The 25,656-nt window shown below is 39.2% G+C and overlaps 1 protein-coding gene across 1 annotated transcript in view; it reads right to left on the minus strand.

Annotated features, from left to right (window-relative positions):
* LOC129721454 (titin) overlaps positions 1-25,656 on the minus strand; it is a 383,256-nt gene that overhangs the window by 184,241 nt on the left and 173,359 nt on the right. Inside the window, exons 10-13 of the mRNA XM_055674011.1 lie at positions 22,706-22,870; positions 21,884-22,642; positions 11,205-11,396; positions 10,037-11,138 (exon numbers count right to left, since the gene is read on the minus strand). Of these exons, the coding sequence (XP_055529986.1) occupies positions 10,037-11,138; positions 11,205-11,396; positions 21,884-22,642; positions 22,706-22,870 (2,218 nt within the window). The remainder of the gene's footprint in view (positions 1-10,036; positions 11,139-11,204; positions 11,397-21,883; positions 22,643-22,705; positions 22,871-25,656) is intronic.

Here is a 25,656-nt window from a genome sequence, read left to right on the forward strand (position 1 = left end):
CATGATGGGACCGGTTTCATTGTTTTTGTAATCTTTTGTAATTTTAATAAAAAAATCAGATTTTAAAAAAATGAGCTTTTTTTAAATACAGTGATCACCCTATTATATCACCCCTTTGATGATGTTTGGGGTGATAAAATAGGGAAAGTGATAAAATCGAGATTTTTTTTTATTATTTTGTTATGAAAGATGTTAAACCAATAATTTAATACGTAAAATCAGCGATTTCAATTACTACAAGAAATCTACTCACATGAAAAAGCAGTTCTATCTGCCTGTCTGTCTCTCTGGTCTTTATAGACGTGGGAACTACTGTACCAATCGACGTATTAGGGGTTTTTGAGGCCAGAAAAGCAAATGGAACCAAAGTTGACATGGTGAGGTTTTTAGGAGTAAGAAATATGTCAATGGTAACTTGACACCCCTCCCTCCTCTGGAAGGGAGGGCTCTCATATAAGTGAAACATAAATACCACTACTAGTTCGTAAGTTAGGTACTAGTGTTTGCATAAAGCTATGAAGTTGTGCTGTTAGTGTCATACATATCTCAAGCAGCTTGAAAAAGTAATTTCTCGTGATTTTCAGCTATTTTCTAAGGTAACGGAAGAGGGATCAGAAATTACCCTCAATGTGTATACGTGATTTACTAATAGTTCTTTCACAAAATATCTCTTCAATACATTTCAAAACACTTGAAAATTGAGACGTTTTTACTTTTTCTTCATTCTCCCACAGCAGAAAACAGAAGAAAACAAATCGATGACGTAATTAAAACAACAGCGATGAATTTAAAAACAAAAATTAATCGAGGATGCTGTCTACTGACTTTAAAAGACGAAAGTTTGTATCTTAATTGCCAGTGGAACTGCCACTTGTGAATAATTGATAGATTTGCTGAAGACACTAAGCGTCTATCTCAATCAAATGAAGAAGAAAATTTTCTATCTAACTTTTAGGTTAATTGATCACCCATTTTTTTATATCAAAAGATGCGTTGTTTAATAGCTTAAAAAATATATAAATATACTTCATGGCTTGAATGGGGTTATAACTATTCAATTAATTGAACGAAAACACCAAAATAAAACACTGTGCAATGATTGAGCCTTCAATAAAAGCTGTATCAGAATGACGTTATTCTACACCGACCTGTGCAAAAGTACTAAAATATTTAATCCTAATTGAAAATCGGTTCATACTGACATTTTGTTTTGATGAAATGTTATATGATGATAAAATCGGGTGAAAAAGGTGATAAAATCGGGGGCTGATAAAATCGGGCACTGATATAATCGGGTGATTACTGTAATTAATTTTTAATTTTTCTTTAAACTTTTTTCGAAATATGAATATTTTTTTAGAGTGTATAGTTTTTTCGGCGAGACAGAATTATTATCTACAACTTTGCCGAAGACGTCACACCGATTAAACCGTTTTGGCTCTAAAAATATTTGTAATGATCAATACCTTTCTAAAATAGCATTTTTCAATAGCTTCTCAAAAATGAGTCGTGTTCTAAAAAATTAAAACAATAGCACAAAATGGCATCTTTCGCCTATCGAAACGTCCATGCAAAGTTTCAGCCAAATCAATTGCTCGAGTAGGAAACGGAGGGTTTATTTTTTAAATTTACATTAAAAATTGGGATAGAAAACTGAGTTCATTTTCTGTGACTACTTAGTACGACTGTGCGCATAAAAGAAGCTTGAAAACATTTAAACACGCTGAGTTAGAGGAATGGCTCGATGAGAATCCATGCTCAACTCAGGAACAGCTTGCTTCGGTATTAGGAATTATCCACCAAGCCATTTTCAAGCGATTGCGTGTCCCAAAAATTCGTAGTTAAAAAATTCAATGTGATCAACGCTAAATTGACAGATAATGTTATTTATGGTATTTGTGTAGAATATTTTGACTTTCTTAAAATTGTGATTTATGAAAAAATGTCTTTTTTAAGCTTTTTGCACTTTTGCAATTCAGTTCGATTCTCACATTTTTTCGTATTTTTTTTATTTAAGTAGGGTTATTTTTGAATATTTCGCATGGTTTAGATAGCATCGCATTCTGTGGTTTTTAGCTTGACAAAGTCATTTTTCATCAATCACGCCCTGCAAACATTTTTTTTAGAAAGTTGGAATGTTCTACAAAAATACCATGAATAACGTTTTCTTTCATGTTACGGTAGAGCACCATGACTTTTTCCGGCATCTTGTCGGACAGCCAAGCTGCACTATTGGCACTAAGGTCCGCCAAATGCGCGTCCAAATCAGTTGGGAGTGCAGCGCAGCACTACGAGGCCTATCCCGGCAGAATCAAGTTCTACTGTACTGGGTACTTGGACACTGTGGTATCGAGGGTAATGAAAACGCTGACTACCTTGCAAAACAAGAATCAGCACAGCATTTCTTTGAACCTGAGCCATTTCTAGGCAGCTCCAGAACAACAACAATATCGCACGCTTAGCCTTGGGGCTAATAGCGGTCTCGATCAACTAGATTAGTTGAGAGAATTCGCTATCGATATTGTTTTTGGCACATTTTGTATGTGTAGGATAAGTACAACGATACACCGTACCCCAGTGCTGAGTCGAGAAAATTTTCAGCTCGAAAAGCTCCAAGTCCGCCTTTAATCATGGGAAACGCTAGAAATAGCTAACTGATAGAACAATACACAGAGTTGCAGACAAACTAAACAGTTTGGGAAAAGAGTAACAAAAAATTATCATGAAAGAGAAATGAAAGTTTGAAGGAATTTAACAAGAGACAGAAACAAGAAGGAATAACAAAGATATACGAAAAAGAAATGAACAAAAAACCCTGCTCGGGTTCGCCACAGAAGGCAGAAGCACGAAAGGCAGAATCATGAAAGGTAGAACTCTATGACCGTACACACAAGGCAGAATATTTCAAAAGGCAGAATTTCGAAAGGCAAAAAAGGCAGAATCACTGGTAGTAAAACCTAACTCACGATAGCCAAGTACGTGATGACAAATTGGTGCGAATCCTGGTCACGGTATCAAAGCTGCTACTCTACCTTTATTATTTAATATTATTTGGTAACCAGACATAATAACTGGTCACAAGCAATGACAAGGGCAAATCAAGCCTAATTATTAGATCAGAAACGCGCAAACTGGTTTGGCTCAGCTCCTAAAGAGTCTCACGGCATCGCGGAGAGTAATTTTTCGATGGTAGGTATAACTTACACTAGTCTCAACGGATAGTTGATTATAATTAACATAAAACAATTCATGCGGCGAAGACGCATAATCGAGGGCAAGGAACCGAGGCGGCACAAAGCCGCCGTGGTTTCCGCGGTCCGAGCCGGCCGCTGACCCGCCGTCGGAAGCGGCGGCCTCTCGCATACAAACAACTGATCTACTGGTTTTCTAGGATTATTCGAACAGGTTTTCTTTCCTTAGTTTAGTCCGAACGAGCGGTAGCGAGTAAGGACAGCGTACACCTGGACAATAGAGTCGGCCAAAGGCCGCGAGTGTGTAGTGGTGAAAAGAAAAAAAATCGTTTTTTGATTCTGCCATTCATGCTTTTTTTGATTCTGCCATTCGTTATTCTGCCTTATGAAATATTCTGCCTTTCGCAATTCTGCTTTTCGTGATTCTGCCTTTCGTAGGAGACCTCCTGCTCTAACCAAGAGGCTTCTCGGTCTCAAGCCTGGTGAGCTATGTCTCTACACGGGAGTTATTACCAGACACTGTCCAGCTCAGGCTTAGGAAAAAGACTGGGGAGCGACACTATACTGACGACTTTTCTTTCTTATCACTCTAACTTTCATGAGGCTGAATAAGATATTTATGAGAGCTCACATTCAGCTACAGCTTACACAAGTCAACGAAACTGTCTTGTGTTGCACACGACAGCTCATTCTCGCGCATGTATTTTGTTCGTTCGAACATGACAGCCTAGTTTGCTCATTTTGAGGATGTTCTGTTGGCTTGGCTTGCGCTGTTGACAGTCTGCTGATCGGCTGCTGCTGTCATCGACTCGCAGTTTTTCGTTTCTTTTTTTTTATTAGGCTGTCACTTGCGATAGCTTGGAAGAACCAACAGACATAAGGAGATGAAAAATAACAGCCCGTTTGGCATTGCATGTGTGTGCTGTCATCAGTTACTGCCGCGTTTTGTACCGAATGTACGGGGAGCAGGGAGAGCTGTGCAATGCAATGATAGCCGAATTAGTAGAAAACTTGCTGTCATGGATATGCAGCCTTTTTCATAAGCTTGGTCCTGCTCTTTACCACCTGGAGAACAAGGGAATTTTCAGATGTGATAACTGTCGCTTCTGCAACCTTGCAGTTGAAACGTCCGCTTACCTGCTTTGTCATTCTGACGCCTTTGCATTTGCAAGGTACTACTTCTTCGGACGTTGCCTTTTAGCTCCATATCAAGTATGGAACTCTAATCCCAAAAAGCTCGTTAGTCTATTTGACTATGCGATACCAAACTGCCCAAGCTGCAAAATTTGTTTCGATTATGAACTTTGTGCATCACAGCAACAAATTCTTATGCTAAACTAAGTTGCAGCTACATCTCAGTTTCTTATACAATAACAAAAAAAGCGCAGGAGGCGGAGCCAATTGCAACATTTGCGTTGTTTCACCACAAGTTTTAGGAATGGAACAGCAATGTGTATGAACTTATGCGTGGAATTTGATAACAACATGGTAAATGATGCATGGTCAAATTTCAGCAACGAGGATGTATCGTAGCAGCAACTAAAATGAAATAGCAACTACTTGGCGTTGTAATAAGATTGTAATGGCAAATTGTCAGAATGGGAAATGATTGTCTGTATTGCGATTTATCTTTGATTATTTCCCGAAATTTGATGAGGATTCAACTCCAGTTATCAATTTCTATTCTATTCAATTACTATTTTCGTCATTTGATGTAGAAACACTTGCTAGTTTATGGCTCAGTTTTTGATTTTGCCTTCCTCGTCATGCCCATCATGCTTATGCTCATTCTCAGTTTTTTATTTTGCTTCTTTAAATCATCAGCACCTCAGAGTGATAATTAAATTCAAAGCAATTTGTTTCATTTCGTTTTAGAGACCCACACTGTTTGGACGACTTCCAATTCAAGTATCCAAAAGTTACCCTAATTACCCCAACCCTAATCCATCAATAAGTACAAGTACCTCGGAATCCTGCGGCCTGCCACAAAAAAAAATCAATATGATGGTCGCAGTGGCTCTTTTAGTCCCAATGCCCTTCAAGCATACAATAAAATGCTTAGAGAATGATTCGGGAACAAGGAACTTGGGTTCCTTAGTATTTCAAGCAGTGGAGCGTCGTTCTCGCCTGCGAACAACTACTTCAGTGGCAAAAAAAGAACATCATCTAATCGTGACGGAAGATAAAAAATAGATTCTTTGTAGCATCCCAATGAAAAAAAAAGTCTATGTAAAATTTTGGATTTTTTTTCCTACTGCCGTCAATAAAAAAGGCATATGTACTTAAAGATAAATCGATTTATTTCTCATGAAGATACATTTATTAAACTGGACAACGCAGGTGCACTCCGAAAGCTCAAATTGGCAAAAAATTAGAAAATTATAGGTATTCAGTAGGCTGTCCCAAAAAAATAGATGTTAAAAAAGTCAAAGTGCTCAGCCCTAAATTGAAAGATAATGTTATTTAAAGAATGGGTTTGCTACAAACATACAAAAATACAAAAGTCATTTTTTCATAAATCACGTTTGGGCAACCTCAAAACAATTCTCTGAAAAACGGAAAGGTTCTACAAAAATGCTATAAATAACATTATCTTTCAATTAGGGCTGAGTTCTCCTCGGAGAGCAGCTTGCCTGAGTGTCTGTTCTCCATGTTAGGGGCGGCTCAAACAGCGTCTGATCCGGAGCGGACGGCAGAATTATGAAATGTGGTGTCTCGCCAGCTACACCAAAGACGGCAGCCCCGTCGCGAGACTAGGCATCCCTTGTAAGGCAGCATGCCGAAATTAAAATACTACGAACAATCAAGAATTGAATACGGATCGGAACAATCGGCAACGACGACGATTGGAAGCTCGCTACATGAAACCATAGATCGCTGAGCGTCCCGGGTGGTGACCGAATTCTGCTGGATCAGTTAGAACCCCGCCACTTCGACATCGTTGCACTCCAGGAGCTTTGCCGGAAAGGAGAGTAGGTACGGAGGATTTGTGGCCGCAGGGCACAGAACTACCAGAGTGGCGGCACACCCATTGAGCCAAGGTACCGGCTTCATAGTGCTGGGCAGGATGCAGAGTCGTGTGATCAAATGTCAGGCAATCAGGGACAGGTTGTGTTTGTTGAGAATAAAAGGCCGGCTCTACAACTACACTATACTCAATGTGCACTGCCCTCACGAAGGAAGACCCGATGTAGAGAAAAAAGCTTTCTACTCAAAGCTGGAGAAACTCTACGAAAGCTGCTCGCGTAGAGACATCAAGATCGTCATTGGGGACATGAACGATCAGATCGATAGGGAAGACATACAAATGCCGGCGGTGATCGGCCCGCACAGCCTGCACACCGTGACAAACGACAACGGCTTGCGATGCGTCAACTTCGCTGCTTCCCGAGGACTGGCAGCTTCCCTCATAAGACATCCACAAAACCACCTGTAGATCACCTGACCAACGTACAGCAAACCAAATTGACCATCTCATCGACGGCTGGTTCTTCTCAGACATTACAAACATACGCACCAATTGGCTCAGACCACTACCTGGCTGCGGTAACTTTGCGCTCAAGACTGTCGCCCATACACACCGCGCGACATCATCGAACCCCGCTGTTTAACATCAAGCAGAAGTGGAAGCTCCGAGTGGCAGAAACAACTGGTATGATGGGGAGTTCGAGGCACCGGTGAATGAGAAGAATCGGACCGGGGCGATATACCTAGGCGGGTCAACGAGAGAACAGGGCCAATTATAAACGGGCACGGAAAGACATGACCACGATTCTAAGACGAAAGAAGTGCCAGCAAAAGGATCGTGAGCATGAGGAACTGGAGCAGCTGTACCGTGCCAGTGATGCGCGGAAGTTCTATGAGAAGGTAAATCAGTCTCGCAGAGGCTGTGTGCCGCAAGCCGGCATGTGCAAGAATACTTCGATGGATACCTGAATGGCGATATAGTAAACAGAAGCGGAGGAGGAACTGACCTAAGAGCATCAGCACCAGATGACCGAGTACCGGCCCCTGATGATCATGAAGTTCTTTGTGAAATCGGGAAGCTGAAAAACAACAAAGCTGCAGGCAAAGACGAACTCTTTAAACATGGGAGAGAGGCGCTGGCTAGAGCGCTGCAACGGGTCATTTCCAGGATTTGGGGGGAGGAAAAACTGCCAGACGAGTGGATGGAGAGAGTCGTCTGCTCCATCTACAAGAAGGGCGACAAGCTGGAGTGCCGCAACTTCACGGTATCTCGCTAATCAATGCCGTCTACAAAATACTCTCACAGATCCTGTTCCGTCGTCCATCAGCTTCAACCAGGAGGTTCGTGGGTTTCATGGGAGCTCGTGCCACCACGGACCAGATCTTCTCGATTCGACAGATCTTACAGATATATCGCGAGTACAACGTGCCCACACATCACATCTTCATTGACTTCACGGCGGCCTATAATACAGTAGATCGAGAACAGCTATGGCAGATCATGCACGACGACTGATTTCCGGATAAAACGACTCGACTGATCAAGGCCACCATGGCGCAAGTGATGTGCTACGTGCGTGTTTCGGGGATACTCTCGAAAACAAAATACATGCGAGCGAGAGGCTCCAAGAAGACCAACATCAGCCTCCCAACTCAAGTTTCTGTAGACTGCGATGAGCTTGAGGTGGTTGACGAGTTCGTGTATTTGTGGTCACTGGTGACCGCCGACGTTAAAACCAGCAAGGAGATCTAGAGACGCATCTAGGCTGGAAATCGTGCCTACTTTTCGCTTCGTAAGACACTTTGATCGAGTCGAGTGCGACGACGCACCAAGTTGACGTTATACGAAATTCTGATAAGACCATTTTTGTCCGCGTACCCTTTGGCGATATTTTCCAAATCAACTGTACCCGCTGGCTTGGAATGTTCTCGCAGAGTGGGAGAGAGTAGTGGTAGATCATGTTATGGTAGTCTAGTTCAGGTTTCAAATTGAACTATGGTTTGTTTGATTACTACAGCCATGTTTTAAGAGCAAGTTTGAACAACAAATGAAGTATCAAACAGAAAAATAGCATTGTCCGCCATTACTGATTTTCGTTTCGCGTACCCCCTGAAAGCTTTCGCGTACCTCTAGGGATACGCGTACCCCAGGTTAAGAACCACTGCTCTACGAAATCGAGACAACAACGCTGGTGTTTTCGAACGGAAGGTGCTGCGGACTATCTACGATAAAGTACAGACGGACGACGGAGAATGGCGACGGCGCATAAACCACGAGCTGCACGCGCTACTAGGAGAGAACCTCACCTAGCGAAAGTAAATAGGTTGCGGTGGGCCGGTCACGTCGTAAGGATGCCGGACAACCACCCTGCGAAATCACTTCTCTTCAGCAATCCTGCCGGCACCAAAAATAAAGAGCCGCAGCGTGCATGATGGCTCGACCAGATTGAAGAAGACTTGCAGATGATAAGACGCCTGGGGAACTGGCGAAACACAGCCCAAAACCGAGCAACATGGCGACAACTTCTTGATACAGCACGAGCCACCACGGCTCTCGTCTGATTGGTAAGCTATTTGGGTTGTATAGCTATACCATTTTGCGAAACAAACATTAGTAATGGCGGACAAAGCAAAATAAACAATGTTTGAGATAAAATGCCCGAAAATATATTTTCTGTTCTTGAATTGAAGAGTACTACTTACTTTATTATAGATTAATTCAGTTATTTTCCACAAATTATCACATAAAAAATTATTCAAGAAAATTGACGGTACAAATGATTTGTATCACCTTTTTGTCGAGTCATTCAAGCATAAATAAATGGATTTTGCTGCATGTTCAAACTATTGCGAGCGAACTGCAATTATTTAACAAAAATTATCCCACTCTAAGCAAAATTCAAAAATATCATGTGCACTGCAAAATCAGCATGGGCTGTTGGGCACCCATCTGCTAAAGCGTTTTGTTTCAAGTTTGTGGAATGACAGGTAGGTTTAAATTCAAAAAGCTTTTAACAATGTAATCGAATGTGCTGACACTTCCTATAATTTTCCTTAGTGATAAGTACGTAAAAAGGCTAGATGGACAAATAAGATATCTTTTTCGACTGACAAAGACCAACATAAGATCTGTTGAAGGCTTGTAAACATGTTAAACAGTTGAAAATTGTTGTCAGAAGGAGAAAGGGTACGGTTGATTATATTTTTCATCTTGATATATACTAGAGAGAGATTACAAATTAACTTTTCTAAACCTCACAATATTCTCGACTTGCACAATTAAAATGTCAAAATTTCAGCTGTTGCGATTCGTTAGTTATAACAGAACTTAATTCTTAAGATTCGACTGTTTAAACACAACATCTGGTATTGATTGAAAATCATCAAAATTTATTTTTGAACATTAACAAAAAGTGTTCAATGGTTTCGATAACAGAATTCAAGATTCAAAGTGTTAGAAAATCGATTCTATATCAGAGGAAATATCCATCATATAATATGTCTAATATGTAATGGCATTCAATTTTTGCCAAACTCATTTTCACCAAACGCTTGCATACCTTTTAAACTCCTGTCAATCACAACCATCGTCTTTAAAAAAATATTCACTCACTTCGAATCAAAATTAAACCGTACCTTGAGAACGAATCTTCAGAGAACCACAACAGCCTATGCATTTGATAAAATTCATTGGCAGCAAAAGATCTAGACCTAGTTATTTTTTCTCTGCCTTCGTTCGATCGATCGGAACCAACCGGTCTAACGAAAGTTGGTTTCGGTCAAGCTCACGACTCTCCCGCTTAGTTAGCAACAACGATCAAGCGCAAACAATCAAGCGTAAATAAACAAAACACACATTCAACGGTACGGGTACGTACGTTCGACGGTCAGTTCGGCCGAGGTTTCATCGGTGCCACACTCGTTGCTCGCTCGGCAGGTGAAGCGGGCTTGATCTTCGAGAAATACCTGCTCGAAGCGAAGCACCGCCAGCCCGCCGGACGGCTCGAACGCGATCTTGTAGTCGGGGGAAGTGTCAATGCAAGTGTCATTCTTGTACCAGTGAAGCACGGGCAAAGGATTACCTGTGACGGTGCAGCTGTACTGGAAGGGTTGTCCCTCGGTGGCCGTACCGTTGGCAAGGGGCTGCGTGAACACCGGAGGCACCCCTTGTGGTTTCGGAGCCGGAGCCAACTCGGTTACGGTTAGGCGTGCCGAAGTGTCAGCGATACCGGCGTCGTTGGTCGCCCGGCACAAGAATTCCGCCGAATCAGCGGTCACCGTTTCGTCGATGGTCAGCGAGCACATACCGTTGTCGAAGATTGTTTTGTAGTCGGGATTATTCTGGATGCTGATTCCATCCTTGAACCATTCAACGCAGGGCGGTGGGTGACCGAAGATCACGCACTGTAGCTGGGCCCGTTTGCCCTCCTGGACCGATATGTCTGCGAGTGGTTTTGATATTGACAGTGAAGGAGGAGGTTCTGCGACTGTGGTGATGATCTCGTGAATCTGCTCGTGACGTGTTTCTTCGGTGGTTTGAATCACCAATGGTGCTTGTGGTTCCTGCAGATATTCAGCTTCGTCTACCGTTTGGATGTCGATCTGCTGGGGTAAGCCACTGTGGCTGGTTGTTGTGGTTATCGTGGTTACTTCATGAACTTCGTTCTGTTGAGTCTCTTGCTGCTGTCGCTGTTCGGTTAGCTCTTTGATGCGATCGCTAAGCTCCGTTTTGATTTTGTAGAATGTTTGGAATAGTTTGAGGTTATCGTTGTACAGAGCGACCGTACTGTCGTGACCGTATAGCTGGGATGACAGGGTGGATATTTGCTTCAGCGTGTCCAACTGTTGACTTTCGTACGCCTTCAGGATGTTTTCGATTTGCTGCATCAAATCGTCCGCTAGATCGGGATTGTTCAGAATTGACAGTTTGTTGTTGGCATTGATGAGATCAGCGTTTAGATCGCGGTAACTGTTCTCGACCTGTAACGAAAATAAAATCAGTTTTAGTGTGAGTATTGATTGGAGATTTTAATGTTAAATGCCTACCACGGAGATTAACTCGAAGTATTCTATCGCTACTGTGGTCAACTGTCGATACTCCTGGGTTTTGTTCAGCAGGTCAGACCATTCGTTGCGGATCTTTGTTGCCTCCGCATGTACGTAGGGTGCCGTCTCCGGATACTGGCTGGTAAGGCTCTGAGATGCGTTGACAAAATCATCGATTTTGGAACTTAACTCCTGAAAGGAAAAAAAACCAACTCGTTATTTGGTTTCAATTGATTCACCACGGAAAACGTCCGAAAATAAACAAAACAAGCATGCATCGTTAAATTAACGGTAGCACAATCGAATTGGCACAGCACTTTTCACCACGAGATGCATTCATCCTTGTGAATGCCACTAGCACAGAGATTGCTAGCGAAAGTAGCGAGTGCACGTCTTAGACCGCTAGAAAGTCAGTGTCAAAGTTCAAACTGTCACACCGTGAAACCAATTAAAGAACAAAAAAATGCAGGGCAATGTCAAGTTGTCAGCTGCTTGGTGTTGTGCTTTTGTATGCATGGTGTGGCGTGGCGACAGTGCGAATGTTGGTTTGATTATAATTATCTAGATAATTTAATCTATTCAAACCCCAAAAAAGACATTTGAAAACATTTTTTTATAACAAGGATAGAAAACTAAAAATAGAAATTCAAGTTTCTGACGGAGAACAAAAAAAATTAATAATATACCAACTAAAAATGTAAAAAGAAATTTCACGCTCGTCAAGGCACTAGAAGTTTAAAAAAACATGCTCTACACTCTTGCTTTGAAACGTTAAATTCGTTTCGAATCAGATTTTCAATATCTAATTTTATTTTAATAATGTTTGGTGTTGCCACTATATATCATCCCACAAATCTATTTTCGCTAAACATTATATTTCGGAGCTGAGTCATATTTTGCTTCAAGTTTATCCCACTTCTGTTTCATGCTTCGTCACCATAGGTTCAGATTTCTATCCATTTATTATGGATGTTTTAATAGGTGAATTCGAATTGCAAAACCTTCGTTCTCTGCCAAAATGTTGTCTATAGAAGAATTGTAAGAAATTGAATTCTAAACGCGAAAAAAACATTGCTACGGTAATGTATCATTATCGGAACAATTTAAACTGTTTTCATACACAGATTTTTATGTCAGATCCCGATCAGAAAGAAAAAACAAAAATGTAACAGAAGTTGTTAGTTTGTTACGGGAAAACCTTACAGGCTGTGTTGCGTCACACCATCCGCACTGCGACAGGAACGACTGTCCGCAACACCGTGAGTGACGCGAGAACCAAGCCAAGCTAGTTGACGCGTTTTTGCTTTGCCACAATTAGGCTTTATTTGCGCTTCCCGCCAAAGCTGGTCATTGTTTGCGACCAGCTATAAAAGTGTGCTTGCCATCTCAAATCTCAAATAGTCGTTAGTCGATAAGCGTACGGCGGCAGCGCGCGTCACGCTGCTCATTTATAAATATCGGTAGGAATAAATTGTACAGTATAGCGAATATGTGCGTTGCCTTCGTCGTAGAAAAGAAAACTTCTCCCTGGGCCTTAATTGCCCCATCGTGATGCCAAAGGGCGAATAATATACGGGCCGTGCGCGATCAGGCTGTGTTTTCGATTTGGTCCCGTTAGGTGTTAAAATAACAGAAATTTAAACAGAAATGATTCTACTTGTATCAAACACATATTAAAATTTGTTACTAATATATCAGCTTTCTAACAAAATAAGATAGTATATAGAACAATATAATAACAAACATTGTTAGAAACAACAGGTTTTGATAAAAACGAAAAATTAGTTAGACTTGTTTCAGAACTACTTCATTTCACGTTTTGTTATTATAACTCATTCAGATTCAATTGTGTTATCAAAATTATATGGAAAAATACAAAATTGTTTCAAAATTTTTTAGTTTTTTAGTTATGCTCTTCTTATCGGGATTATTACCAATCATATTGCATGAAATCGTAAACAAGTTACGAAACAATCTATCCGTCTAGTTTGCAGAAACAATAATTTAAAAAGCAAATCCGACGTTTATCTGACCATAGAATTAGTATCATGATCGAAAGAAGGTGAATCATGATCGGAATAAAAAATGTATCATAATCAAAACAGCCATTTTATTTTCAGATTAATTCATATGGAAAAAATCAGAAGTTTTCCATGAATTGTACCTACATAAAATCCATTATTATATTAGGTACAAAAAAGTGATGCGGTTAAGTCTCAGAAGTAAACTGCTCCGATCATGATACAGAATAGGCCTTTGCTTTTCATCAACAATAAGCTCTTTGCAGCAAATATATTGCACAAGAAGTTTCCCTATATGAAATTTAGATATTATAGAAGCATTTTATTGAAAAATATATTGCATTTTTCGAATATTTGATTCCATCAACACTGCTTGATAACAATGCTTGATAGCAATCGTAAGGGTGTATTGTGCTAGAAAATTGATAGTTTTCTAAACTTTTTTTACTGATTATTAAAAAATCTCAGAGACACTTTCTTAACATTATAATAAACAGTTGTTTAATGATAATGAAATAACTTTTTCGTTAAATAGTGGAGCAACCTAGCATATGAAAAATTGGTAAATTTTCTTGGTAAATTCTCGGATTGTTAAAAATAAGGGACATTTGATATCAAGTGTGCTAGCAGAAGTACAAACGTGTCAATGACCATCTCAGATTTGACTCAAAGTTCGAGGGTTCGAGGGTCACTGCAAAAATCTCTACTTTATTGCCAATTGGACCACCCCACAGTGGTCTAAACTCGAAAAATCGTGATCGTTTTACATTTGACTGTGAAATACTGATTTTATGTACCCATTGTCTTCAGTAAGTTTATCACATAAAACAAGGCCTTTCTTTTGACGTTTTCGGTTTTATGATCAATCCCTCTAATAGCTAGATATAAAAATAATTTTTTCAAATTTTCAAATTATCATATTGCTTTCTCCAGCAAAGTTGTAGAAATATCTATAAGAAAAAGATGTTACATATTTTCATTATTCTTAGCTCAACCTAACAAAAATTTCCACACAGAATATTGGAAAACTCGATAGTGTTTTTAAGGCATGGTTTTCATTATTCTTTCGCTGTATGCTCAGTAAATCGAGATTAATCTGTGATTGCTCGGTAATATGCAATACCGATATCGTGAATCATTTTAGAGGGTGTATAATAGGGTGGGGAAAAGTGATCGATTTTCCAGAACCAAGTTTTTTTGGTTCCTTTTGAGGCCCCAAACAACCCTAAACTTACCGGAAGTCGATTGGTTTTGTCTCCGCTTGGCGCATTGCATTTCAAATTTGTATGAAAATTTATATGGGAAAACCTACTTTTTTGCATTTACCTTTCTAGAGAGCTCAATAATGATCTAATCATGCACCACATTATGTAAAAGCATAGTATTTTAGATGCTTAACAACTTTACAGAAGGCATTGAAGAGCTAGGATGTTCCTAAGAAGAAAAATAGCTGTTCAAAGTTGAGTATGTCGATTTAAATGTAGAAAATCTTGTTTTCTGCCAACATTACCAATGTACCGGCGCCAGTAGGATTCCCATCAGAAATAACCTGTCCTAACGAGTTTATACACTCAGCTGGATCAAACAAACAAATTCAGGTCAATATTCTAGGCATAGGTAGAATCTACAACGTGTTTCAGAGGTTACTTCTGATAGAAATCTGACTAACGCCGGTACACTGACAGTGTTGGCAGAAAAAATGATTTGCAACATAAATTTCAATATACTCAACTTTGAACAGATCCAGTATTTTTTTGGGACACCCTAGCACTTTGATGTTTTCGGCCAAGTTGTTAGGCATCAAAAAACCTACCATTTGAAGTCATGAAACCTATGGTTTGAGCCATTTTGAGCTCTTTAGAATGGAATATGCAAAAAAGTTGGCTTTTCCATACAAATCTCCATATAAATTTGAAATGCAATGCGCCAAGCGGAGACTAAACCAATCGACTTCTGATAAATTTAGGATTGTTTGGGGCTCCAAATAGAACAAATAAAACTTGGTTCTGGCTTTCTGCTATCAAGTTTCGTTTTTTCCATATAACGATTCCCCACCCTAGTGTATAAAGTTAGAATGTTTAATACAAAAACATTCCATACTTAATGTTTTCATTTATATTATTTTTTTTATCAGATGCTCCTGATTATTTCGAATCATCTTCTATGAATCCTAACAGATATTAAGTATCAGTTGAAAATCTTTGCTCTGGTTTACAAATAATGCTACGCTTATTGAAGATAAGTTGAGGAATCTGCCGAATTGTCTGATTTGCAACTATTTGCAACCTTCCGAGAAATTTGGACTCAAAATTTGACTATTTTCCAAGAAAAACTAGAAATATCTTGTCAACAAATGAGAATATCAAAGCAATATATTCTACAGAGTAGCGAGGTTTAGCAAAATGCATAAAACCTTAGAACATCTTGAACTGTTTCGACGATTATAGAAAAAGTTATGAACAAACAACTAAATTTGAGAGGTGTACCTCGAAAAACTCTATTTTGTCATATCAGACGTACAGATAGAAGATTGCAGTGTTCAGCAACTCTTCTTCTTATAGGTTTTTCTACAACTTTACTGAAGAAAATTTTATGGCATTTTGAAAATTAGAAAACATAGTTTTTATATCTAACTGTTAGGGGGATTGATCATAAAACCAAAAACGTCAAAAGTATGGTCTTGTTTCATGGAAAAATCTTGCTGAAGGCTCTGGGTACATAAAATCAATATTTCACCGTCAAATTTAGAACGATCACGATTTTACGAGTTTAGACCACTCTGTCCACCCGCCCCTTTTATTGATAAAGGTGCCATTATTCGTCAAAAACCCTCATTTTCTTTTAACTGTGACTACAAATACATAATGTCTAGAAATACATCTATACATTATCAAAAAAAAGTAAAGGAATCCAAAAAAAAATATCAATTTTAAGCGACAGGATTGCCAGATTCTTTTTGCATTTGAAAAATAAAATTGTAAATTTTGCTAAATTATTACAGATTCACAGATTTATTTGTGAAATGCAGATTTTCAAAGTCCGTAGTCGATTTCTTTTTCAATTTGCAAGTTGTTACTTTTTTCGTAGCTTGCAAAATTTTTTCGAATCTATTTATATTTCTGCATTTTTTTCCAAGAGGTGTACAGATTTGTGGTTGCTTAAACAAAATTTTTCGGCATCGGTTAACATACACCAGTGAATAAACCTTCAATGCAAATAACACCGACGAATAAATGTACATTTAGTTGACAATGACAATAGCAAGCAACATGGTTAAACAACGAAAAATCTATTTTACTGTCAACACTTGCGCCTCATATACAGTGAAACCTCCAGGAGTCGATATCGAAGGGACCATGGACTCAAGGAAATATCGATTCATAGAATAAATTTTTAAAGACGTCAATTATTTATACAATAGATTGCATAGAGTTGTGTACACTATTTTTTGTTATTTTGAACTCAAGATATTATTTATTTATTTAGCAACAGGTGTCTAGATTCAATACATGTTGCTTCGCGAATCGATCCGGACCGATTGTTTCCGATATAGCTGTGAATTTGTTTGATATTGATAAAGATTTTATTTTATGATATTGGTTGATCGTTTAAAATCACAATTCTAAGAAAATGATTCAAAAAATGGCAATAATATGTCAAATATAAAGTATTAAATTATGATATATTTTATTGAAATACTGTATTCGGCAATGTTATAGATAGTAAAACTGCAGTTCTGGAGGAAAAAAATTACGTTGTAAAAGTAACTTTTCCTTTGGTAGTAAGAGTTTAAAAAAATTTAAGAAATGAGCGCATTTCTATACATCCGGAAATTTTTTAAACTATAAATCTAGCATCTCTTGATATCATGTGTCAAAATTTGCAGATATTAAAATGAATTGAGGTCATCTAATAAAATGTCTCTATTTGAGAGGTTTTTAGCTGGTTCGCCTCTGCTTTCAAAAGATTTCTTGTCCGAATAATAAATTCAGTTAGATATTAGGAAGCAAGATTTTTTTGCTAACTTTCATGCTTCCGGTATTATTGCTGTAGAGTATGTTGTTTCGCCAAGTTTCGCTAACTTGATTTGGTAGAAATCCGGTCGAGCCTATCATATTTGAAGCGAATCAGCACATTATTCCTTCATTTCTTAGTTTTCTTCATCCTCAGCGCGAATTGAGATGTCATTTACTCTATCACGTCAGAAGAACTTGGAATTTGAAAATAACATCGGCTCATAGAAAGCGAAAAACTAGCAAAGTTTCCATGCGGGACCATCGAGCGGAGGAGGCATCGAGTAATAGAAATATCGACTACTGGGATTGAGTTTGTATGGAAAATCGAAGGGACTGAAAATATCATCGAGTATAGGAAAATATCGTCCTATAGAACATCGACTCATGGAGGTTTGACTGTAGTAAGGGGGATATTTCTTCAGGCGATCGCAGTCATTTCTCTCTTTATAAAATTATCGTTTTGTGATTGTTTTCTTTTGTTTTGCCACTTTGATTCTATCTGCGAAGAGTGAGTAATCGGTTTGGAGAGCTTTTGAAAATTCTGAGATGGAATAAATTATCTCAGCGAATCTCCGAATTTATTTACTCGGACTGGCATATCGTACGATATTTGTTACAATCGACTGAGACTCACACGCTGAGAAAGATCGAAAATGTATCGCCGATCACCATCATTGGATATCAATTTTGACAGTGTTGCCAGATTTTCTTTAGTTTAGAGCAATTTTCATTTCTAAAATTTTTCCTGCCGCCGGATATATTATATCAATGCACATTCTAAAATTTATATTTTAAAGAAAATAAGTCAAATAATCCAAAAAAGTTGAAGAGGTTGTGTATGAGACATAAAAATTGTCAATAAATTCAGAAAGTATATCAATTTTGACTGTAAGTGTTGCCAGTTACTTTCAACTTAAACGTCAGAAAGAGAGGTTTTTTATTGATGAAATTTTCCTTAGGTATGGGTTCTCAAACCTCAGAAATATTTTTGTTGCTCATCTCTTAATTGTTTTTTCAGTTTTGGCAAAATTTGCCAGTTTTCTTTTGGTTATATTTCCTAAAAAAACTTAAGAATTCAATGAGTTGGAGTATGTTTCTTGTGAGTGTAGTTACATGTATTGAAAACAATTCAAAAGCAAAAAGACTATAATGCACAAAGTATAACAAAACTGGACAGGATATCTTTTAGCTCACAATGTATTTCGTTCCTATCTCTTGATTTTAATTATCTTCTTGCATAACTCGAGATATGATACTTTACGCTTACGATCAGTTAGTTTTGTTCAAGTGACGCTCAACAATATCAGGTTGTATCAGTTAAAAATTGATATCGGGGTTCCGTTCACATTTTTTTAGCCTGTGCGCGGTGCCAGTTAAATTCATGAAATCTCATTGCGACAATTGCATAATATTTAATTTCAAAAGCAAAACATTATATTCGTTAGTCAATTTCAAGACTAGCATAACTTAAAATTTCAGAGTTTCAAGTTATTGATAGCGAGCGATGTTGAATACCGGTAAGTTTCATCCCACTAAGACCCGTTACAAAATTCATTAAAAATTTTGAGTTAAAAGTAGATGTGCCTTTACAGCTCAACTTCAAAATTTCTTGAAGTAAAGGTGGGGTTCCAATTTTAAATCTTCGGACAATACAGTCCCCTGCATACGTCGTATGTATACAGCGTGTAATATAGCAAATGAAAACCAGGATACAAAAAGACGGCGCAAAGCAAAGAACTGCAAACAAACAATGTCTTAGAGCCACACCGTTGAAAAGGATCAAAAAAGAAATATTCGCTGTGAGGTGCTGTTCTTCATCCGTTGCGTGTCGATCCGAAGACGAGCATCGAACATCGGTTGCGTGTTAAGCTCTGGCCTTAGTACTGTGCGATGTTTACCAAGTTTTCGGATGACTGTGGCAGCATGTTTCCCGTCAAGACATCAGTTTTATTAACATTCTCGCAAGAGATCATTGAATTTTCTGCTAACAAACTTTTCAGGAAAGCCTTACGTTCAAGACATCAGAATAGTCTAGGCTCGTGGGAATAAACTGTGGCAGCATGTTTCCCGTCAAGACATCAGTTTTAATAACATTCTCGAAAGAGATCATTGAATTTTCTGCTAACAAACTTTTCAGGAAAGCCTTACGTTCAAGACATCAGAATAGTCTAGGCTCGTGGGAATAAACATTAGTTGACCTGTTGAGACAAGGAGATCCTGTCATTTTTTTTATTCTGACATAGGGGATATCACGGGAGACGATTGGTATCTACTCGTGGCGTCTGTGCTAGGCATGCTCGCACGTGATTGGTTCGTTGTTCGCGGAAATTCAATATTGAAACATTTCACTAATTTTAATTGCCGGGCAATGGAGTAATAATGATAACTGATAGGTCGCAGAGTTGTCCTTCATTTTATCTATCCAACGGCGTATTAATTACACAAAATTCTTTTTTTACGCGATTTGTTTTTACGTGATTTCATTTTACACGATTACACGTGGAAGACTCCATCAAAACGACGCGATCTTTTCTTACACGATTTGTTCAAAATTACGCGATTCTTTTTTCTTTGTGCGGAAGTATCAATCGCGTAAAAAACAGAATCCAGTGTATTGTACTCCCTCATTTGGTTATACTGTTGTTTGAAAGCTGAGCAGCATGTGGCCAGTTTCACAGTGTAGAAAACCACGACGTAGTCCTACGTCAAAAAATACAACAAAAAAAAAATTCAATTCAATTCGTCGATTATAGAAACTAAAATTCGCCGATAAAAAAAATTCTAGGAAATAATGTTTTAACATTAACCTAAGTTCAGTCAAAATTTAGTGAAATTTGGGTTAATAATTTTAAATTTGAGTAAAAAATCTCGAAAAGTCCAAGTCCAAGTCCAAGTCCAAGTCCAAGTCCAAGTCCAAGTCCAAGTCCAAGTCCAAGTCCAAGTCCAAGTCCAAGTCCAAGTCCAAGTTCAAGTCCAAGTCCAAGTCCAAGTCCAAGTCCAAGTCCAAGTCCAAGTCCAAGTCCAAGTCCAAGTCCAAGTCCAAGTCCAAGTCCAAGTCCAAGTCCAAGTCCAAGTCCAAGTCCAAGTCCAAGTCCAAGTCCAAGTCCAAGTTCAAGTCCAAGTCCAAGTCCAAGTCCAAGTCCAAGTCCAAGTCCAAGTCCAAGTCCAAGTCCAAGTCCAAGTCCAAGTCCAAGTCCAAGTCCAAGTCCAAGTCCAAGTCCAAGTCCAAGTCCAAGTCCAAGTCCAAGTCCAAGTCCAAGTCCAAGTCCAAGTCCAAGTCCAAGTCCAAGTCCAAGTCCAAGTCCAAGTCCAAGTCCAAGTCCAAGTCCAAGTCCAAGTCCAAGTCCAAGTCCAAGTCCAAGTCCAAGTCCAAGTCCAAGTCCAAGTCCAAGTCCAAGTCCAAGTCCAAGTCCAAGTCCAAGTCCAAGTCCAAGTCCAAGTCCAAGTCCAAGTCCAAGTCCAAGTCCAAGTCCAAGTCCAAGTCCAAGTCCAAGTCCAAGTCCAAGTCCAAGTCCAAGTCCAAGTCCAAGTCCAAGTTCAAGTCCAAGTCCAAGTCCAAGTCCAAGTCCAAGTCCAAGTCCAAGTCCAAGTCCAAGTCCAAGTCCAAGTCCAAGTCCAAGTCCAAGTCCAAGTCCAAGTCCAAGTCCAAGTCCAAGTCCAAGTCCAAGTCCAAGTCCAAGTCCAAGTCCAAGTCCAAGTCCAAGTCCAAGTCCAAGTCCAAGTCCAAGTCCAAGTCCAAGTCCAAGTCCAAGTCCAAGTCCAAGTCCAAGTCCAAGTCCAAGTCCAAGTCCAAGTCCAAGTCCAAGTCCAAGTCCAAGTCCAAGTCCAAGTCCAAGTCCAAGTCCAAGTCCAAGTCCAAGTCCAAGTCCAAGTCCAAGTCCAAGTCCAAGTCCAAGTCCAAGTCCAAGTCCAAGTCCAAGTCCAAGTCCAAGTCCAAGTCCAAGTCCAAGTCCAAGTCCAAGTCCAAGTCCAAGTCCAAGTCCAAGTCCAAGTCCACGGCTAAGTAGTGGGCAGTGAACAAAAATATGTATATTTTACATATTTTTCAGTTCAATTTTCTTATGAACTTTTGTAAACATTAAAACTTGTGCCATGAGAACAAATCTATATTACCGTTCAGGTATTCGCGTATAGATAATATAAATAATTTCCAAGAGTTACTCACTCATCGGAAAGAGTTTTGCATCCAATTCTGAAATTTGAAATCACGTCGGTAAGTGTTTTTTGTTGTCTCCTGTCAGCCACTCCCAGAAGGTTAAAGCAATTCACCCCTGGCCGGAGAGCGAGTGTAACAACCAGGATGACGTCATCGTCATCTCGCATCAAACTGCAAATTGCCACTGACATAAATACCCATTACCCACGCACTTACACCCACACACCGTTCATGTCTGTGTTACTTCCGAAATGCGCTTCGTAAATCGATTTTCAAACGGTTGACGAAAAGTCGTTCAATTTTCGCTAAAACACTATAGGGGTTCGAGACAGTCAGCGTGGGTGGTTCGCTGATTGTTGGCACGTTTGCACCGATGAGAGACGGAGATGTTTTGACTTTCTGACAATCTGGTCCGGATTTGTTTTGTATATACGCAAACGTCGCTGTGTCCAATCCAAAGCGATGAACACTGTCACTTTCACTCACCTGCAAGCTTGCCTCGAACTCCCCGATTCTGGCCAACTGTTCCCTCGCGCCGTCCGCATTCTCGCCATAGTTTCCTCGGCCACGATTCACCTGATCCGCTTTGGCGGCGATTTCTCCCCGCACCTCGTTTAAACTTTTATCGAACGCAATAACCGCATGCTGCTTCCGAAGCTCGGAGTTTTCCGATTCGGTTTGCGTTTCGAAGTATGTCCTCAGATTCTCCAGCAGCGTTATGATCTTGTCCGTGTCCTGCTCTTTCGCTCCCGGTGGTTCCTGCGTCTTGATGCGTTCGATAATCTGCTCACTTTGCTGCAGCAGGTTGCGGAAGTATTCCATCGTGTTCTGCTTAAACTGCTCGTAGCTGTTGGTGATTGATTCGACACTTTCGGGCCCGGTTACGGTTTGTTTGCGCGCGAAATAGTCTTTGATGTTATCACGACATGTTGCCACCGAACGGAGGAAATGATCAACCACCGAGGCGAGCTCCTGGAAATCGGCCGCGATCGTGTGCAGCTTGGTTTTGATCGAGTTGAGGCTGTTTTTCACCTGAATCACTTTGTCGTTCGATTCGACTCCTCCCGAAGCGAGTTGATCGATCGTTTCGAACCGCTTGGTTAGTTCATTCTCCGCCGCCCGGATGTCCGCCTGGATTTGATTTAGTTTAGCACCAACGAATGCACTCAGGTCGGCCGGATTGTCCGATGCGGTGTTGAAGATCGGATAAAGCTGCTCCTCCAGTTTGGTAGCTTGAGCGAGGGTCTGAAAAAAAGTGTTGAAAATGTTTAGTTGGGACGAATCAGAGCTCCCAGTGCGGATGGGTACCTCCATGTTTTGGGCCATGATGTCGTTCAGTACGGTATCTGCGTGCTGCTGGGCGTTCCAGCGTTCCCATTCATCGCCGATGGCCAACTGACGGGCGCCGAGCTCGGCTAGTGTTCGATCGACGCACTGCACTGCACGAGCTTTCTGCAGATAGGGATCCACTGCCTGCACCGAAATAGAACAACGAAAAAGAAGAATATTTTAGTTTATTTTTTTTTTTTTTGAGTCAGAACAATTCACTAGAGGTATGTAGGACGAGGCTTATTTCGTGCTGCCACTGCTGTCGGTGGTGGTATTATTGTGGTGGTCGTTGATGGGATTTATTTCGGTTTACAGATTTGCTTGAATGCAACCAAAACGCGTTTGTGTTTTGGTTTGGCTTGGAGGTCGTAGTAGATTTTCACAGACGCTGCGCGCCGGGTCGGATTTATTCGCGAGAGAGGGTAGATGTAAAGTCAGCGGATGAATAATTTTACATCGCCGGAAATAATAACAGCACTGGCTGCGTTTTTTTGTTGTGTTTGCATGGTGTAGAAATTGGTTCGAGTTTTCACAATTGTCTGGTCTGGCAGATGCAGTAAAAATTGTACAGGAAATGTTTACAATAGTGTCGGAACGTCTCTCGACGGCTTATGAAGAAAGAACTTATGAATGATGTTATGGGAAGTGAAATTTTGATGAAGTGTTCTGATTTTAAGGTTTCGACTTCTTCGAAAATTACAACCAATCCTTTTCAATCTTCACTTCCGACGCAGCACCTTTTCAGATACACTAGATTTTAAATCTTGCAACGAGCTGTCATATTCTGTTACGTGTATCGTTCACGGTCACGCAAAAAATTGCTGAAAATTCAACCAAATGATCTTCGCCATTCCTTTGGTCATGCTACAAACAGTAAGCGTTATCAAAATAAAACGCCAAAATTGATCCAAAAGCAGATTTCTCGAGATGGTTTCTTTCGGAATAGTGTTTTCCCATCATTCGTAGCGAACAAGCCAAATTTAAAAAAATATGTAGCTCACACAACAATAAACTGGTTGTGAGCAAAACAAACTGTCAAAACGGACAAGAAAGGTAACATAACATTGACTGGTATTGTAATCAGGTACAATTGAGAACGCGTTTATTTTTGCGCGATTTTCTTCTTCTTCTTCCTGCTAAATAATGTATTAAGGATACTGTGAAATTGCATTTTTCAAATGTTTCTTAACCGAGGGTCCCTGTACCTTGTTATGGTTAACAAAATATTGATCAAATGTGGGGAAAGTATATAAGTAAACTTTAGCAAAAAACTCAACGCCTTCACGGCTTTTACAAAGTCTTATGATGCTCTTATTTCTGAATATTTATTATCACCACTGCACAGTGGTCCAATCAGGCAAAAAGTGGAACTTCATTCCATGGCGCCTTTCAACTTCATCCTAGCTTAATAGTGTCTTCAAAGCAATTGTTTGTTCTTGAAGTTATCAAAAAAATAAGCTAAAATATACTATAACTTTGTAAGGAAAAGTCCTGGAGATGTGTGGTCTTCAACAAAAACGTGTGTTTTGTATGCCCAAATGCTTCTTGCGAACAACGTTTTCTTGTAAAATGTGACTAACTAAAGTTATGTACAAAAAACTAACTTTTAAGTAACTTTTACATGAAATACTCTGTAACTCTGTTGCCAATGAAGGTAAGAATTTCGTTTGTTCAGCAAAGTTTCATATTTTTGAACGTTCTAAAACTTTGCCGAATAAACCAAAAACAAAAACAAACAAAAAAGGTCTTTTTTTTATATATGAAAACCTACTGTAATGTATGCGCACCGTACTCTTATATGGGTGGATTGAAACAAATGGAACCTAAAGAAGTTTATAGTACTTCAGCCTAACTTAAAGGAAAAGTATTGACATCGTGATTCCACTTACCCCTTTTTAACCTATACGTTCTTGAAGTTATCGAAAAAATAAGCTAAAATATGATGTAAATTTGTAAGAAAATGCCCTGGAAATAAATAGTCTTTGGCAAAAATGTGTGTTTTGTATGCCCTAATAATTCCTCCGAACTACACTCTCATGTAAAATGCAACTAACAAAAGTTAAGTACAAAAAACTAACTTTTAAATAAGTTACATGTAATATACTTTATAACTTTGTACCGAAAAAAGGTAGGATTTTCATTTGTTCAACAAAGTTTCATATTTTTTAATCTTCTACAACTTTGCTGAATAAACTATTCTTCTACCTCTTAACACAAAAAAAGCCTTTTTTTATTTTTAGTTTAGTAAACTTTTTAGATTTTTTCACAATTTGCAATTATGCGGGTCATTCATACAAACAATTGGTTTACACTATTAAGCTAGGATGAAGATGAAAGGCGCTATAGAATTAAGTTCCACTTTTTGCCTTATTGGACCACTGTGCACTGATTAAAGGTTATGTGTCTCATTAGTTTTAAAAAAATCGACCAATACAAAGCTCATACAAAGCAAACATACAAAGCTCTATTTTGAAGTTAAATTTCTTGAGAACATTTTCCCAAATCTACATAGATATTTGAGCAATTGAAAAAAAATGAGAGTGGTTTGAAACATGCCTCGTCATGTCATGTAATGTAAATTTGAAATTTTATTCGGGAATATTTCGAAGTAAAAAATGTCTTTTCCGTGTTCTAGGTTGCTAGAAAACTATCCACCGGAGTTTCTTTACCTTTTTTTAAATGTTCCTTATAACCGTCGCCAATACACCAAGTTTTACTTTGCCGAAAGAGAAACGGCAACACTGCTTTTCTAAGTGCACGATAAATCCTTCATCGGCTCGTAGATCAAACCTATTTTATGGTTATAATTAGGCATGGGCGCAACTAAGGAAAATTTCTAGGGGGGGCTAGTTTTCATGTATGTAATTTTAAAAAACAGAAAAAGGAGTTTTAATATGCTTATTTAATAACGCTTAAAACAGTGTCGTAAC

The sequence above is a fragment of the Wyeomyia smithii genome, chromosome 2, assembly GCF_029784165.1.
Source record: "Wyeomyia smithii strain HCP4-BCI-WySm-NY-G18 chromosome 2, ASM2978416v1, whole genome shotgun sequence".
In the NCBI taxonomy this organism is placed as follows: Eukaryota; Metazoa; Arthropoda; class Insecta; order Diptera; family Culicidae; genus Wyeomyia; species Wyeomyia smithii.